Consider the following 13,652-nt stretch of genomic DNA (forward strand, 5'->3'; position numbering starts at 1 on the left):
GCAAATGAAAGCCTGCAGAGAGTTTCAATTTAGCCAAAAATGGAACCTGGGGGGCGTATTTCTTAGCAAAATGAGATGGACCTAGAAAGAGAATTAAATGAGATTACAAAGCCTGTGGAGGGAACACTCAATTCTGACTCCTAATAATTCTCTTAGAAAGGAGGTAAATGAAACCTTGACATGTTTCTTCTCATCTGCTGCAGAGTTTGAACCAGACCCCAATTCTCCAGGCTTGCAAAGATGGAAGTACCCATTATATTTCTAGAATCTGTACTGATAACCCATTACATTTCCAGAATCAAATAAAGGACAAATACCTGCCAGCAGGTATGGGGAGACTTTCGTTCCAGAATGTACTGGGTGAGGGGTGAAGGCTCCAGCTCATACTTGTCAAAAGGAAGCTTGTCTATGACCATGGGCTCACAATCCACACAGGAGAACCTCACCACAGGGTGAGCTGTGCGTGGAGGCTGAAAGGAAGAAAAGGGTATCAGTTTTCACATATTTATGGTAAACAAACCAATTCTCTTAAAAACATCCATAAGTGGGTATTTCACCATCCTATAAGTCTTAAAATATTCAGTTTCCAAAGTATTCCTTTGAAGAAAATAAAGTACAAGCTCCCACAACAGAATATAAACTAAATATTTCTCTAACTGAAAAAAATGCTCACACACTCTTCCCACCAAGAGAAAAACATGGTTAATATGCCACTATTTATCTTTATATTTAAAAGCCTTCATGTCAATTGAGCTACAACACAGGCTTAAAGGAGACTTCAACTCTTCTTCCCATCTTCAAGTACACAGAAAAACAGATGGCAGAGGGCCCTCAATTCACAAAGAATCTCTCAAAGAACTCTCTACAAATCTCTTTCTTTTTTTTTCCCCTCTTCAATCAGGAGGTGGGAGCAAGGAGAATGGACAGACAGTACCTGGTGCACTTGCGAAGTGCAGGAACAGAACATGCCTAACAAAAGAGAGATGTTTACATAGGCTAATAAGGCATGCCAAATGTATGAACACCTCAGTAAGAAAAGGAGAAATTAGTACTGCTTTCTCCTCATTTTCTGCAGGGAGCAGCTCTTCTGTTTCAGTTTTAATTCTTCCTGCTAGTGAAAGAGTCCACACATGAAGTAATACTAAGGAAGAAAACCCATGGTTGATCTTCTTTCAAAAACACATACTCCTTTTTCCATGTTAATGAATTTTATAAAGCTTTGATTAAAATTTAATAGGCTCACTATGATTTGTGCTACATGAAATAACTTAGAGCTCAATTTTTTAACCTTTTAAAACCATTCAGCAAATTAACTAACCACACACATGGAAGTGAACTTTCTGGATACAAGAAATGGCACGGGTTACAGTATCCACATTAGATAATACCATTCTGTTAACCTTTTAAAGCAAAGTCACATCATATTATAAACAGAGAAAGTAAAAACTACACTATCATTATTTATTTCCAGTCTATTCAACTATTAGTGTAAAATCCTTTTTTCAGTTTTTATTTTACTTACCAGTGTTGGTGAATTCTGATCAGGCCAAAAAGATTCTGGGATTGGCCAGTGCCCCACAGGAACACCCGTTTTAGGGTTAGGCCGTACATAAATGAGCTTATGACAACTATGCCACGGCTGAGAAGCAAATGAATTGATGGGCCTGGATGAATCAACAAGTCCATCTAAAATTTAAACAAAGCAAAATAAAAAAAGAAAATGAAAAGCTACATGCACGCATTTGTCTGCTAGCAAAATTTCTGTATTAGCAGCCAGTAAGACATTTCATTACTCTTGTTCTAAAGACAAAGATATTTACATCAGAGGCTGAAATAACCTATGCATCCAGGGGTATCACAGAATCATCTGAGAAACCATTACAATATTTGCCCTGATCTCCCTTCTGCTGCCGTGGCACAGCCATCACACAGTGAGTGCAGCAAGGCCTACTCACATACTATGGAAAATGAATTTGCTTAAGCTCAGTGTCTGACACAGCTCCCACAGCAGCACCAAGCCACTGCTGCTGCTTCTGCTGCACCTGGAAAGGCTGAGAATTGGCATTTTCATTTCTACACAGGCTGCAGTGCTCACTGACTGATGCTGCCACACATAGAAACTCAAAGAGGAGCAAAGTTCCTTGGAGAAGTTGGATCCATCTTGCAGGAGGCAGCTTTTGCCACCTTTTTAATTAAAACAATCCACAGATAATTTAAACCCCACAGCCTGAGTTTAGGGGCTGCACAGGCCAGCGTTCCCTGCCAGCCCACCAGCACAGACTCCTGCATGCTGAGGATAAGGAACTTTGTAGCACTACAGATGTAACCAGCAGTTCTCAAAGACTGCTCTTCAAAGCAAACAGCACAGCAGAGATCACCCACTTAACCAATCTTCCTTGTTTTAAAAAGATTTTACATTACTAGTTTTCCTTGCTTTAGAGAATTAGCCAGTAATACTGTGGAAACTATGTCTCAGTGACACATCAGTTTGGTTCCTCTGCATTATAAAAACAGTGATTTTTACAGCTTGGGTACATCCTATCAATCTCTCTCTAGTTTAGGATTTTCTCAATTTCCATAGGAAAGAAAAGGCTTGACATTTTTATACATTCATATCCACAATCCATCACCATCCAAATGTGACAGAAATGAAGGTAACAAAACCCCCAAATTTCACCATTCTGCTACACAGGAGAGAACATTTGGGCCACCAGTGACATTTGGGAATTTGCTGCTCTGCTGTCCAGCACAGCATTACAGGAAAGCCTTCTTTAAATAAGCAAAAGGAGAAAACAAACATAGAAAAAGCTGATTCCAGAATGAAAGCAAGAATAAAGCTGGCTTTGCTAGAATGTTCAGGTGATGCTAAAAGCTATTATGTTTTCTGATATTCCAGGATCCTAAACTGGTCAGCCCTCTCCTCTTCCTTTAAGCCATGAACTTCTGTAAATCTGAAGAATTGCTTCACATTTGGAGTGCACTTTCCTCTTTTTCTCTTATGCACTTGACTCAAGGGAGCAAAGTAACTCTTTGTTCTTTGCACAGTTTTACCCTCGCAGTTAAGAACGTTCACCTGCATTTACTGATCTGTGATCATTTAGCAGAATGAAAATCTACAGAAAATTAAGCACTGAGATTGCTATAGAGATGTTTAAGTGTTTAAACACACTACTGCTAGATTTAATTATTTTAAGTACAGTCCTGACAACACTCTAATTCAAACTTAAATGCTTCCTGCAAACATTCCCTTTCCTCAGCCACCCAAAGAGGTAAAAAGAGTGACACAGAGCCAGCCAGCAGTAGATGATCCATACAAGCATGTGCAGACATATGGCATCATTTAACTTAGCAAGGATCAAACTAACACTGGTAAAAGGTGTATCCTGTACACTACAGGGAAAAGCTGGCAGGAAGGACATGGAAGACACTTAAGGACATCTACACACAAACAAAACATTTTGTCTTAGGAACAGGTAAAAAAACATTAGGAACAGGTAAAAAAACAATAATCACTGTACCTTCTCCAATAGGAGCTGGGTCTGGTCCTGACTTCTCAAAGTTAATAACAACTCCACTTTGGACTTTTTGAACTAAAGATTCTAAACACTGATTCAACATTCTTTGTGTCCGGACACAGTACGAACGACCTGCGCAAGAGAGAAATTACATGGGGAAAGAGAAAAGCAAATTTTGAGTAATCTTACTTGAGGAAGATCTTTTATTACCTAAGTCACACTGCCAAGGCTTGCAATTTTATCCAAAATAACAGCAACAAACCTTGTACAAGTTTATGCAAAAGGCAAAGTACTTTACAAATGCAATACAACCAAGAAAAAGCACCAAAACCCCACAACCTGCTGAGATTTTGTTACTAAAAAGAGGCCACTAAGGCTTCATCAGGCTGGACCAAGGCCAAGTTTACACAGGCCCTTAGAAAGGCCTGATTTCACCAAGACTATGTAATCTATCTGCTTTTGTCTACCCAAACCTCCTCCTCCCACACAACAACTTCCCCAAGCACCAATTAAAAAAAAAAAAATCTCATCAACATATCAAGCAATAGGATCCAGAATTAATTTTTTTAAGATTAAATTTAGCTTATCAGCCCTGCAGCAGAATTATCATCTCACTAATAGCAGTCCTGCTCAATTCAACACTTAAATAACAAAAAATTTTTTCAAAGCCCCCTCATGATGAGCAAAGCCAACATCCAGAATAACCAAAGAAATTTTCCAAAACCTCCTACTGCATTTAGAAAATGCTCTCACCTCTAGATCTGAAATAGGAATATTGCTTTATTTTAAAGTTCTCCTGTGCTACTGAAATCCAAGAAAGCACCACATGGATTCACACGGACACAGAGTGAGACAGACAAAACAGAGGTGAAGGTGAATTAAAGGAAAAAAATGCCAAATGTGAAGCAAAGCAAAAAAGCATGCAGTTACCTCCTGTGACCTCACACATCTGTGTGATAGCAGATTCATCAGTAGGCACACTCCCAAGCTGCTCTGGCTCAGCAGATGCAGCCCCTGGCAGGCGCAGCACCAGAGCAAACAGCCTCTGATCCCAGCGGAACGGTTCTTTGGTTAGTTCACTTCCAGGCAAAGGGGAATTCAACGGAAGATGAAGCTGGTAAAAAAAGATTGAAGAACATTTTCCAGTATTTGACAAACCAGCTAAAAACATCATATCTAAATTCGTTCATTTATCTGTAAAAGACCCTGTTTTCTCCAACCCACTAATTTATCTGAAGTTCTCAAAACCCTTACAAACTATGAATTTAGGAGCTGGGGAGTGACAGGATAGCTGGTTTCTATTCTCTATAAAAGCAGGTCAACTATGAAAAAGTACAATTAGCAGGAAAAAACTGATTAATATTCATCTCAGCATAGCACCAACCTGCACAATCATAACGTAAAAGAACTTAATGAAAGTTTACCTCCTCTTGGACTCCAGCTGTATTTGTCAGTTTGTTTCCATCTGTGATGGTAATCAAAATAGATGGCTCCAAAAAGAACGGATTCCTTCCCTACAAACAAAAGCACAAGAATGCTAAGAGCAACCTTAACACACAGGATGAGAGGCTTGCATTTTTGTCATTATAAAATAAACAGTAAGATAAGCAATCTTTCAAAATAATCCTGTGATTTTGTAAATAGGTGTGGAACCACATAGAACTATACAAGATGGGCCACTTCTGTGTGTTTACACTTGGGGCATTTATACTCTGCTTCTCTGTACTTCAGTAAGGAAAAAAATGCCAGCATTTTCCAGAGTCTTTTCAGTAGCCATAATAAGAAAAAATTCTTATTATTAAAAAATTCAAAAAAGCTTGAGTTCCCACTTCAAGCTCTTACACAGAACTATGCAACATTAACAAAAAGTTAAATGCAAAAAGGAACTTGAACCATCAAAATCCCTCACCAACTATTATTTTAAAAAACATAGAAATATAGACAGAAGACTACAGATAGATTTGTTACCTGTCCATAGTTGTCTATCCCAGACACTAATCTATTGAGATTTAACAAGTCAAACGATGACCTGAGTGCCTGACCAAGGGTTGTTAGTCCTGAAGCCTGAAGGTTTTTCAGTTCATTCATGAATGTTGCATGGTTTTCCTTCCATCCAGCCTGTTACATAAAACAAAAAAGCTTATTAGTTATTCTAGCAGCAAACTGCAATCAACTGCAAGTTGGCATTTATCTCTCTTCCCAACAAAAAATTAATTATGCTAATGATTAACGGATGCACTGCACCATTTTCATGCTGCACACACCTAATCCAGGTATGCACAGCTTAATGTGAAACATGGTTACACCTAAATGGGAGACTCAAGAAACACACACACTGCCAAGTACTGGGAAAACTTTTCATCACCATGAGAACTGTTGTAGAGATGATGCTGTTAATAGAAGTATTTGGATCTAGCACATAAATACTTTTTTAGGAGAAATTGCCAAGTTTGGAAATCAGAAATGCAGCTGCCAAAGTAACAGCAAAGGTAAAACCAAGATAAAAGCACCATAATGTCACTGTCTCTTCTGGCATATACCCATTTCCTTTTTGTCTTTTCTTCCTTAAATTAAGTCTGGAACAAAAGAAAGGAGTGGCTGCAAACACCCTATCAAGAATCAAATCACTGTTTAGTATCTCAGGGTAACAGCTTAAAATTTTGGTCTTTAAAAAAGTTATTGCTGACAAAGCCTAGGGATAAAAGGAAGAGCAAGTGATGAGGGTGGATCACCCTCATCTGGACTCTGGACTCTCTGGTGAGCAGGCCCAACAGGTGTGATTCACACACCCTTCCCCTAAAAGTGGTTTGCTGCACAGTTGAGAAGCTGTTTTAGAGAAGACCAGCTCACAGGGAATTGGTACAGGATTTTAAGACGCCTCAGCTAAAAGCTCAAAGTCCTGGATACTCCTATAACTCTCAGCCTTGCTATTACAGCACACTCTCCATACTCCTGCAGCAAGGCAGCAGCTCTTCACCCAGGCTCACTCTCATCTGGCACCAGAGACATTCCCTGTGCTCCAGCAGGAATCCCAGCTCTGCAGACATGGACAGGATCATTTCAGAAAGCCTGACTGCTGCTGGGCAGCCTCTGAGCAACACAACCCCCAGGTGCAGCAGCTTCTCCTCCCTGTGCCCTGGCTCTGCAGCTCCTGCTGCCTGTGCCAAGTTGTGCAAGAACACCAGGACTGGATCTTCCTGGGCTTTTTTAAGCTGCTCCAGCCCATTGCCAACCTTTAGCACACACTGAGGGCTCTGTGAATGGGCTTAGGACAAACATGTTCAGAACTGTAAAAGATAGAAGAATTGAGCAGAAAGGACTTGTGATGATCAACACTTCTGTTGAGTTGACAAGCCTAAGCTGGGTGGATTTCTTTTCAGAATTGAGAATTATCATAAGATGATACAACAAAAGCATTTTGGTCAAGTTTAGCTCCCTTAACCAGTTCTTCAAGCTTGAGATGAATGCAAGGGATACAAGTGAGAAAACTTTGCAATGGGACAAAGAAAATACAGACTTTCACCAAGACTGCTTCAGCTTTATGATTAAACTGCCCTGGAAGCTCAACAGAACAAGGCAATTTTCAATAAAACACCAACACTCACAAACAACCACAGCTTAAAATACAGCATCTCATCAGCAGAGCCACAGCAACCTCCCACACCTGTGGTCAGCTCAAGGCAAAAATGAAATGCAAGCAGAGAGTCACTGTTCTGGAATAAAAGTGACTTAGTTAATGGTACTTTTCCAGAGTGAAATAGCACCAAATCTCAACAGGATGATTTGTCTTATCGTAAAAAAGCTTCTCTTAAACAATCTTAAGTGCACAGTTACCAAAATTGTTTTGTCTGAATTCTATGGATCCATAAATGCAGGTGAGACTGTTCCCTTTTGTCTGGCAAAAACACCCATCAGTGAGTCCATCAGTGTTCTTGGGAACAGCCAGGCTGGAGTTCAGAAAGTGTTTTCCTGCAAAGACCATTTGCCTTATGTTGTTACTAAAGCACAGGGGGGAACAAAACATTTACAAAAGAAACATTATTCCCAGTCTACATTTCTTGATTTGAACTCCGATGAATTTAAGAGTATTCTTTATAAAATAAACAGTAAGAGTCTTCTTCACTGGTATTTGGAGATTCTGCTATTTTCCCATTGTGAAAATGTTTGCTCAGCTTCCAGCTCTCTGTTTGATCTTGCTGCAGTGTGGTCAACTGCCTGCAAAATAAAACATGTACCATTTCCCCAGGCAGAAGTTGGGAAGCTGAAGGTACAAGGAGCAGCTGATCACCAATGGTTGGCTGTCCAAGGAAACTTTTTCATCTTACAGCTCTCACAGGATCTTTATAAAGTCAAGGAGAACTGTACCTTTGAAATAAAAAGAGTAAAATGGAAGAATTTCTCATAATGAGAACAAGAGCAGCAAATGCAAGATTTCCATACTCAGCTCTAACTAAATATCTGATTAGTAGTAATGTACTCCATTCTCAAAAAAAAGATTTTTGATTCAAAACCACTTAAATCAATGACAAGAAAGTCTACTTCTGTAAAATGTTTTTCTCCAGAAAGACTCAAGCCAATGTATATAATGAAACATGCATTTCAGGGACAGAAACTGCAGCCCCAAAGAGTCTGTATATTTTCCTTTCCATAGATACAGTAGGAACATTCTTAGGGCAAAACAGAGTCAAGTACCCCACACTGAGCAGATGCACAATGAGTTCACGCTGAAGTGATTAAATAATAATCCTTCCTAAATTTAAAATACTGCCACTAGCATTGCTTACAAAAAACTCACTGGCTTTACTTGCCAGGATAAACACTAATGACCAAAAAAACCCCAACCAAAACTCCACAACCTTAAAGGAGCAAACACATATTCCACAAAACTACAAATCCTCCACAGGTCAGTAATAAGAAGTCAGAACTGAATATTAGTTATTTCAGTTGTTATGAACCAATTTGAGCAGTGAGAGTATTTGCTTCTAATCTTCAATATTACATTCCGACTCAGTCACTTTTATGCCCAGAATTTATTAATAGCAATCTGAGCAGCCTTTACCTTGCCAGTATATTACTGGCCTTTCCTTTGATAATTTATATGAACAAATAATTTTAGACTCTAAACACATACCAGAAGACTTTCAAATATAGCTAGGAAAAAACAAGTACTAAAACAAAAAATCTCACTCTCTTTGCTTATGCCAACACCAGACAAAAATGCACTGTCATCTGGCCTTCTGCAAGCTCTGGATACCATCCTGCAAAGCACCCAGAGATCTGGAAGCATCACACCACCCTCCAGCTCCTGGCTTTGGCCTTGGCAAGCAAATCATACTGCCAAGAAATAACATAGTTCAAAAGTAACATTCTTCTCTGCTAACTTAGTTTTCAGCCAAATCCATGCCCTGCTCTATATTTCACCACACAGCTCCAGAAGTATTTCAGCTGCTTCAAGAAGCAGGTAAGGTCAAACCAGCTTATTTCAGCAGGAGAAAGGCCCAGATTAACAAGAATTCAAACAGCAAGGTGAAAAATCGAGTGAGGAAAAGGAGGCCTTATTTACACCAAGCGGAATCAGGACTAACTGAACATCAAAAGGACAGAGTTCAGCAGCAAAAGAAAATCTTGGCAGCTTAAAAAGATTGGTTGGTAGCTTAAAAAGACTTTGGAGAAACAGAAGATTTTAGCTGCAAGAGAAAGAAAGAAAATCTTATAAAATGCTGTAGCAGGAGTTAAAAAACAAAAACAAACCACCCCACCTTTATCACATAAAAGGGGTAATATTGATGTACAAGTAAAACAGTACCAAGTTTTGAATACATGTAACACAGATCTTGAAATCTCAGCTACACTGGTTTGTCTGTCAGGTTTACTGGTGTTACTGTAGTGTTTTACTGGTTCATTGTTGGTTTGTTCTGGCTTTGATTGGTGCTATGCTTTTTTCTTTTATTCTTTCCAACTATTTCTTGGCACAGTTTTGTCAGCTTGCAAAAAAAAAAAGGGGCAGAGCCAAAGGCTGGGCATTAGAGCACAAGAATTCCAGGTCCAAAGCAGTTCCCAGTTTCAGCAGCTTCAGGAATCCAGGGACATGGTGATGTGGAGGCTGCAAGTCTTCATCTTCAGAGCTTCTAATAAGCAATGCCATAAGACTGAACTGCACAGTTCATTGTTCACTGGATTGCTTTCAGATCTAATTCAAAAATTGCAACATTTCTAAAAATAATCTTCCAAGAAGACAATTTGCAATCCTGCATGCCAATCACAACAGCCTGTGTTACAGTACATACTCAATAGTTAGTCAAAGATACAGATTTTTAAGAGTTCTGCTAATGTTTCCCTAGAAAGAACAAATGCATTTCAGATACTACAAATTGTTTAAAGTATTTAAGTTTCTCAATAATTCAAGCTATTATTAAATGTACTCATCTTAGGAAAACAAGAATACCTTAACACAACATGCCTGTGGCATCCTAGCTTGTCAGTGGCAATCATTTGGAAAAAAAGAGGTAAGAAAAAAAATCCAGCTGTTGAAATCTGATTCCACTCCTGTAATGGAATTTCCAAGTACCACAGGAAGACAGTGAAACCAGCAGAGCATTTTGCCTCCCAAATCACCAGAATGATTCATTTTTAAATTACCCTTCTGTTCACTGGTGACTGTACACATGATCACAACTCAGACCTGCTCATGTCTGAGCCATAGTGAAGCAGGTATTTCTTTTGTACAGAAGTGAATTATGCTTTTGTACACCCTACAATTCAGGGGGCTGCTTCCCAAATGCCCAAGTACCTTCACCTCTTTGTAATCTCCTGAACCCAGTCCCAGCACCGCTCAGTGGGTTCTGCAGCAGGGAATAACCTCCTATGCAGCCTTGAGCTTCCCTGCCTGAGTGCCAACAACTTTGGCAGAGGAATTTTAGCAAGCCAAGACTGTCCTGGTCACCCCAGTTCTGCCACAAACAGGGAAAGGAGAGGTGCTGGCACCTGTGTCCCCTGCCCATGAAGGACAGGGTAAGGCTGCTTGTCACTACAGAGCAGCCAATGCCCATGCTACCCCCATGTGTTTCATTTGTTATTTGAAGATTTGCTAGCTAAAAATAGCACACAGGAGAAGAAAGGTACTGACTGCATTATGAACACCAAATATATTTTTATTTAACGTTTTTCGTTTTCCTAAAATAATTCAGAATCATATGATCTACCAATCACCTACTAATTTCATCCTCACAAACGTTTTTCTGTGCAAATGGGGCAGAAAACAGCTCTAAGAGACACTTACAGACATTGACTCCCCTCCAAATACTTCTGAATGCCATTTTTGAGGCAACAGAGCTCTCAGTTTTTCTGTACCTTTGGCTGCGGAACTCTTCTCATTTCAGCACTTCCACTCTCTAGTTTGTTCTGTGCAACACACCAGTCCTGTCACTGCACAGCACTGAACAGCCCACAGCAAAGAGACTCCCAAGATCAATTATTTTTTGTTCTTGGCACAGGAGAGCAGCACAGCAGCCACCTCTGGTACCTGAGATGAGCACAGCTCCAGCCCAGGACACTGGCACACAGTGTGAACTGAGCTCATCACTGGGGTGGTGCTGAGAGCTGCAGGGCTCACTGCTGGCTGCTCTGGACCTGCCTAACACAGACCCTCCTCAGTTCTCATCTGAGGAGTATTTGAGCAGGTAACCAATTCACAGGTTTAAATTACTCCCTCAACAATCCCACAGAGCAGTCAAGTACAGTGAAGAGTCTATAGAAGCATCACTTGCTCTTCCTCATATCACAGCTAGTGAGCACCAGGTCAGTGTTAAGGCTACGTATTGTGAATAGTAAGTTAATTGTTTCTTCCTGTGAAGTTATTTCTGCTGCTTTTGTAGGTCACTCAAACTGAAAACCATCCATCAAAAGTCCCTCTTGAAATCCAGTGGGCATTTTCTGAAAATTTAGTTTTTTTAAAAGCACCTAAATTCCAGCCAAATAAAATATCACACAAGTTTAATATACACAAGACGTCTCCAAGAGACCAGAGAAGCATAAACTGCTTTAAAACATCTTTAGAAAAAAAATACATCTTAAAGAAGACCAAAGTAGATGATTCCTTTGATCCCACACAGCTGATACAGTCTGACATCAGATTTTTAGCAGAAAGCTGTCACTCTGCAGACCCCTCTATCTCCATCCACCTCCAGGCACCACAATTCTTCCTGTTTCTCTGGGTCACACTATGGACCTTGATAACACAGAATCTCTCCTGCCCTCACCCACACTACAGTGCAGGGAAGGTGTCACCCTCCAGCTGTCCCTGGGGACACAACAGCCACACTGCAGCCCCTCCTGGACACCCCTCAGGTGCAGCACCCTCCAGTTTCACCTCCCCTCAAAGCAATGCAGGGCTTGCACCCCAAGGAAGGGCTGCAGTGTGGAGGGAGATGCCAGGAGATCCCTGCAATTGCACCTTTCTAAGATGAACTCTCCTGTACCTGCACCCATCAGACTGAATAATTTCTAGAGACAGATTGAACCAGTTGGTTTTCTAAAGCACATTAGTGACTGTTAACTACATCCTAGCACAGCATGTAAGTGCCAGTTTTTATTACAGGCAGTCAGCCACACAGAAAACTATTTCATCTTGTATAGAAAGAAGTATTTCTCCATGAAACCTTAAAATAAAAAAACCCAACCCAAAGAAAGCTCAGTCAAACTACACCATGCAATTCCCTGTCCTTTCAAGGTGACTTCACCATTAAATAAGACATAGAAATGCTTTTCCTTCAAGAAGAATTGAAGATGTTTGTGTTACAAACAACTCAATTTTTAAGCACAACACCCCTGCAAAACACAAGCAAAGAGGTTCTCAATCTCCAGTTATGAAACAAGTACTGGGGCCTTTTGTTAATAACAGCATTTAGAGAGAAGCAGCACCTGCTATAGGAATGCCAAATGCAGAAGCTGTATGAACAACTCAAAGCTGGAAACTGCTTGGAACCAAGGGATAATAATCAATGCCAAGTAGAAAGAAAAAAGCCTACACTACCTTTTTATTTATTACCTGCTGCTCCTGCTTCAATCTATCTCTGGATTTAGCTTTTTGGTCATCACTATTTCATGTATTTTGACAGTTACTCTCACTGCACTTTTTCTTGTACAAGGAAAAAAGGAAACACGTGAAGAAAGGAAAGTATAAATACCAAAGATATCATGGGATCACCCTGTTCCAAAAACCATTCTTATTTAAATAGAAAAACACTATCCAGCTAAAAAGCACCTATTTCTGAGGAACACTCGAGAAGCCAGGATATTTCAGCACAGAGCTGAACCAGAACAAGCCACATTTCACACGACAGCTTAATGGAGAGGGAACACAGAAGTAATGACAGTCTGCAGCCTTAGCACAGTAAGCATAACAAGAGGCTCCATGCTCCTGTTCCGCAGCATAGCAGTCATTGCAGAAATACCATTATAGGTGCATCTTATCCAAACACTGCAGAGAGGGCAACTGCACAAATGTGGAGGTTTCAATCCAAGATTTTCAGCTTCTCACAGTGCCTGCTGCTCTTTCAGCCTATCAAATGTGCTTTCAATGCCAATCAGCCCCAGCTCTGCCCTTCTCTGGTCCCTTCCTACACTCAGCATGGCTGCAGAAGTCAAAGGAACAAAGGCAGTAGCTAAGAGGTTACAGAGTAGCTGCTACCAACACAAGGGATCCCTCACTGCACGTTTTTGGAAATCAAGTGGAAAACCATTACTGATGATACTCTATCTTTACAGCCCAGAGCTGAAGCAACACAGTATGTTTCACATTTATTTTGCAAAATGCCACATTCCTTCCTCCTTCCTTCCAAAAGTACGTCACAGAACTAGAGCACCATACCAAAGCGCTACAGGTATTACAAATTTACTTCAAAACTCAAGAATCTAAAAGAGCCATCTAATCACCAGCTTTCCTCAATTCAGGTCTGAAATGCTGCTCAAGGCACTGCTAAAGAAAATACTTTAGATGACCATTAAATCCATATAGTCATGGAAATATCAATGAATATTGATATATGATATATTGATCAATTGATATATGAAATATCAATTAGCCAGCCTAGCAAATAACTTCACTCTTATACAGCCTAAATACACTGATAGCCTTGG

The 13,652-nt window shown here is 40.1% G+C and overlaps 1 protein-coding gene across 2 annotated transcripts in view; it reads right to left on the reverse strand.

Moving 5' to 3' along the window:
* Window positions 1–13,652, reverse strand: part of LOC132080012 (integrator complex subunit 6-like) — a 49,802-nt gene that overhangs the window by 16,096 nt on the left and 20,054 nt on the right. For both annotated transcript variants that reach the window (XM_059482969.1, XM_059482970.1), the window contains 6 exons: window positions 5,484–5,633; window positions 4,940–5,029; window positions 4,446–4,629; window positions 3,519–3,647; window positions 1,523–1,686; window positions 318–470 (listed from right to left, as the gene is read on the reverse strand). In XM_059482969.1, the coding sequence (XP_059338952.1) occupies window positions 318–470; window positions 1,523–1,686; window positions 3,519–3,647; window positions 4,446–4,629; window positions 4,940–5,029; window positions 5,484–5,633 (870 nt within the window). The remainder of the gene's footprint in view (window positions 1–317; window positions 471–1,522; window positions 1,687–3,518; window positions 3,648–4,445; window positions 4,630–4,939; window positions 5,030–5,483; window positions 5,634–13,652) is intronic.

The sequence above is a fragment of the Ammospiza nelsoni genome, chromosome 15 (genome assembly GCF_027579445.1).
Source record: "Ammospiza nelsoni isolate bAmmNel1 chromosome 15, bAmmNel1.pri, whole genome shotgun sequence".
Classification (NCBI taxonomy): domain Eukaryota; kingdom Metazoa; phylum Chordata; class Aves; order Passeriformes; family Passerellidae; genus Ammospiza; species Ammospiza nelsoni.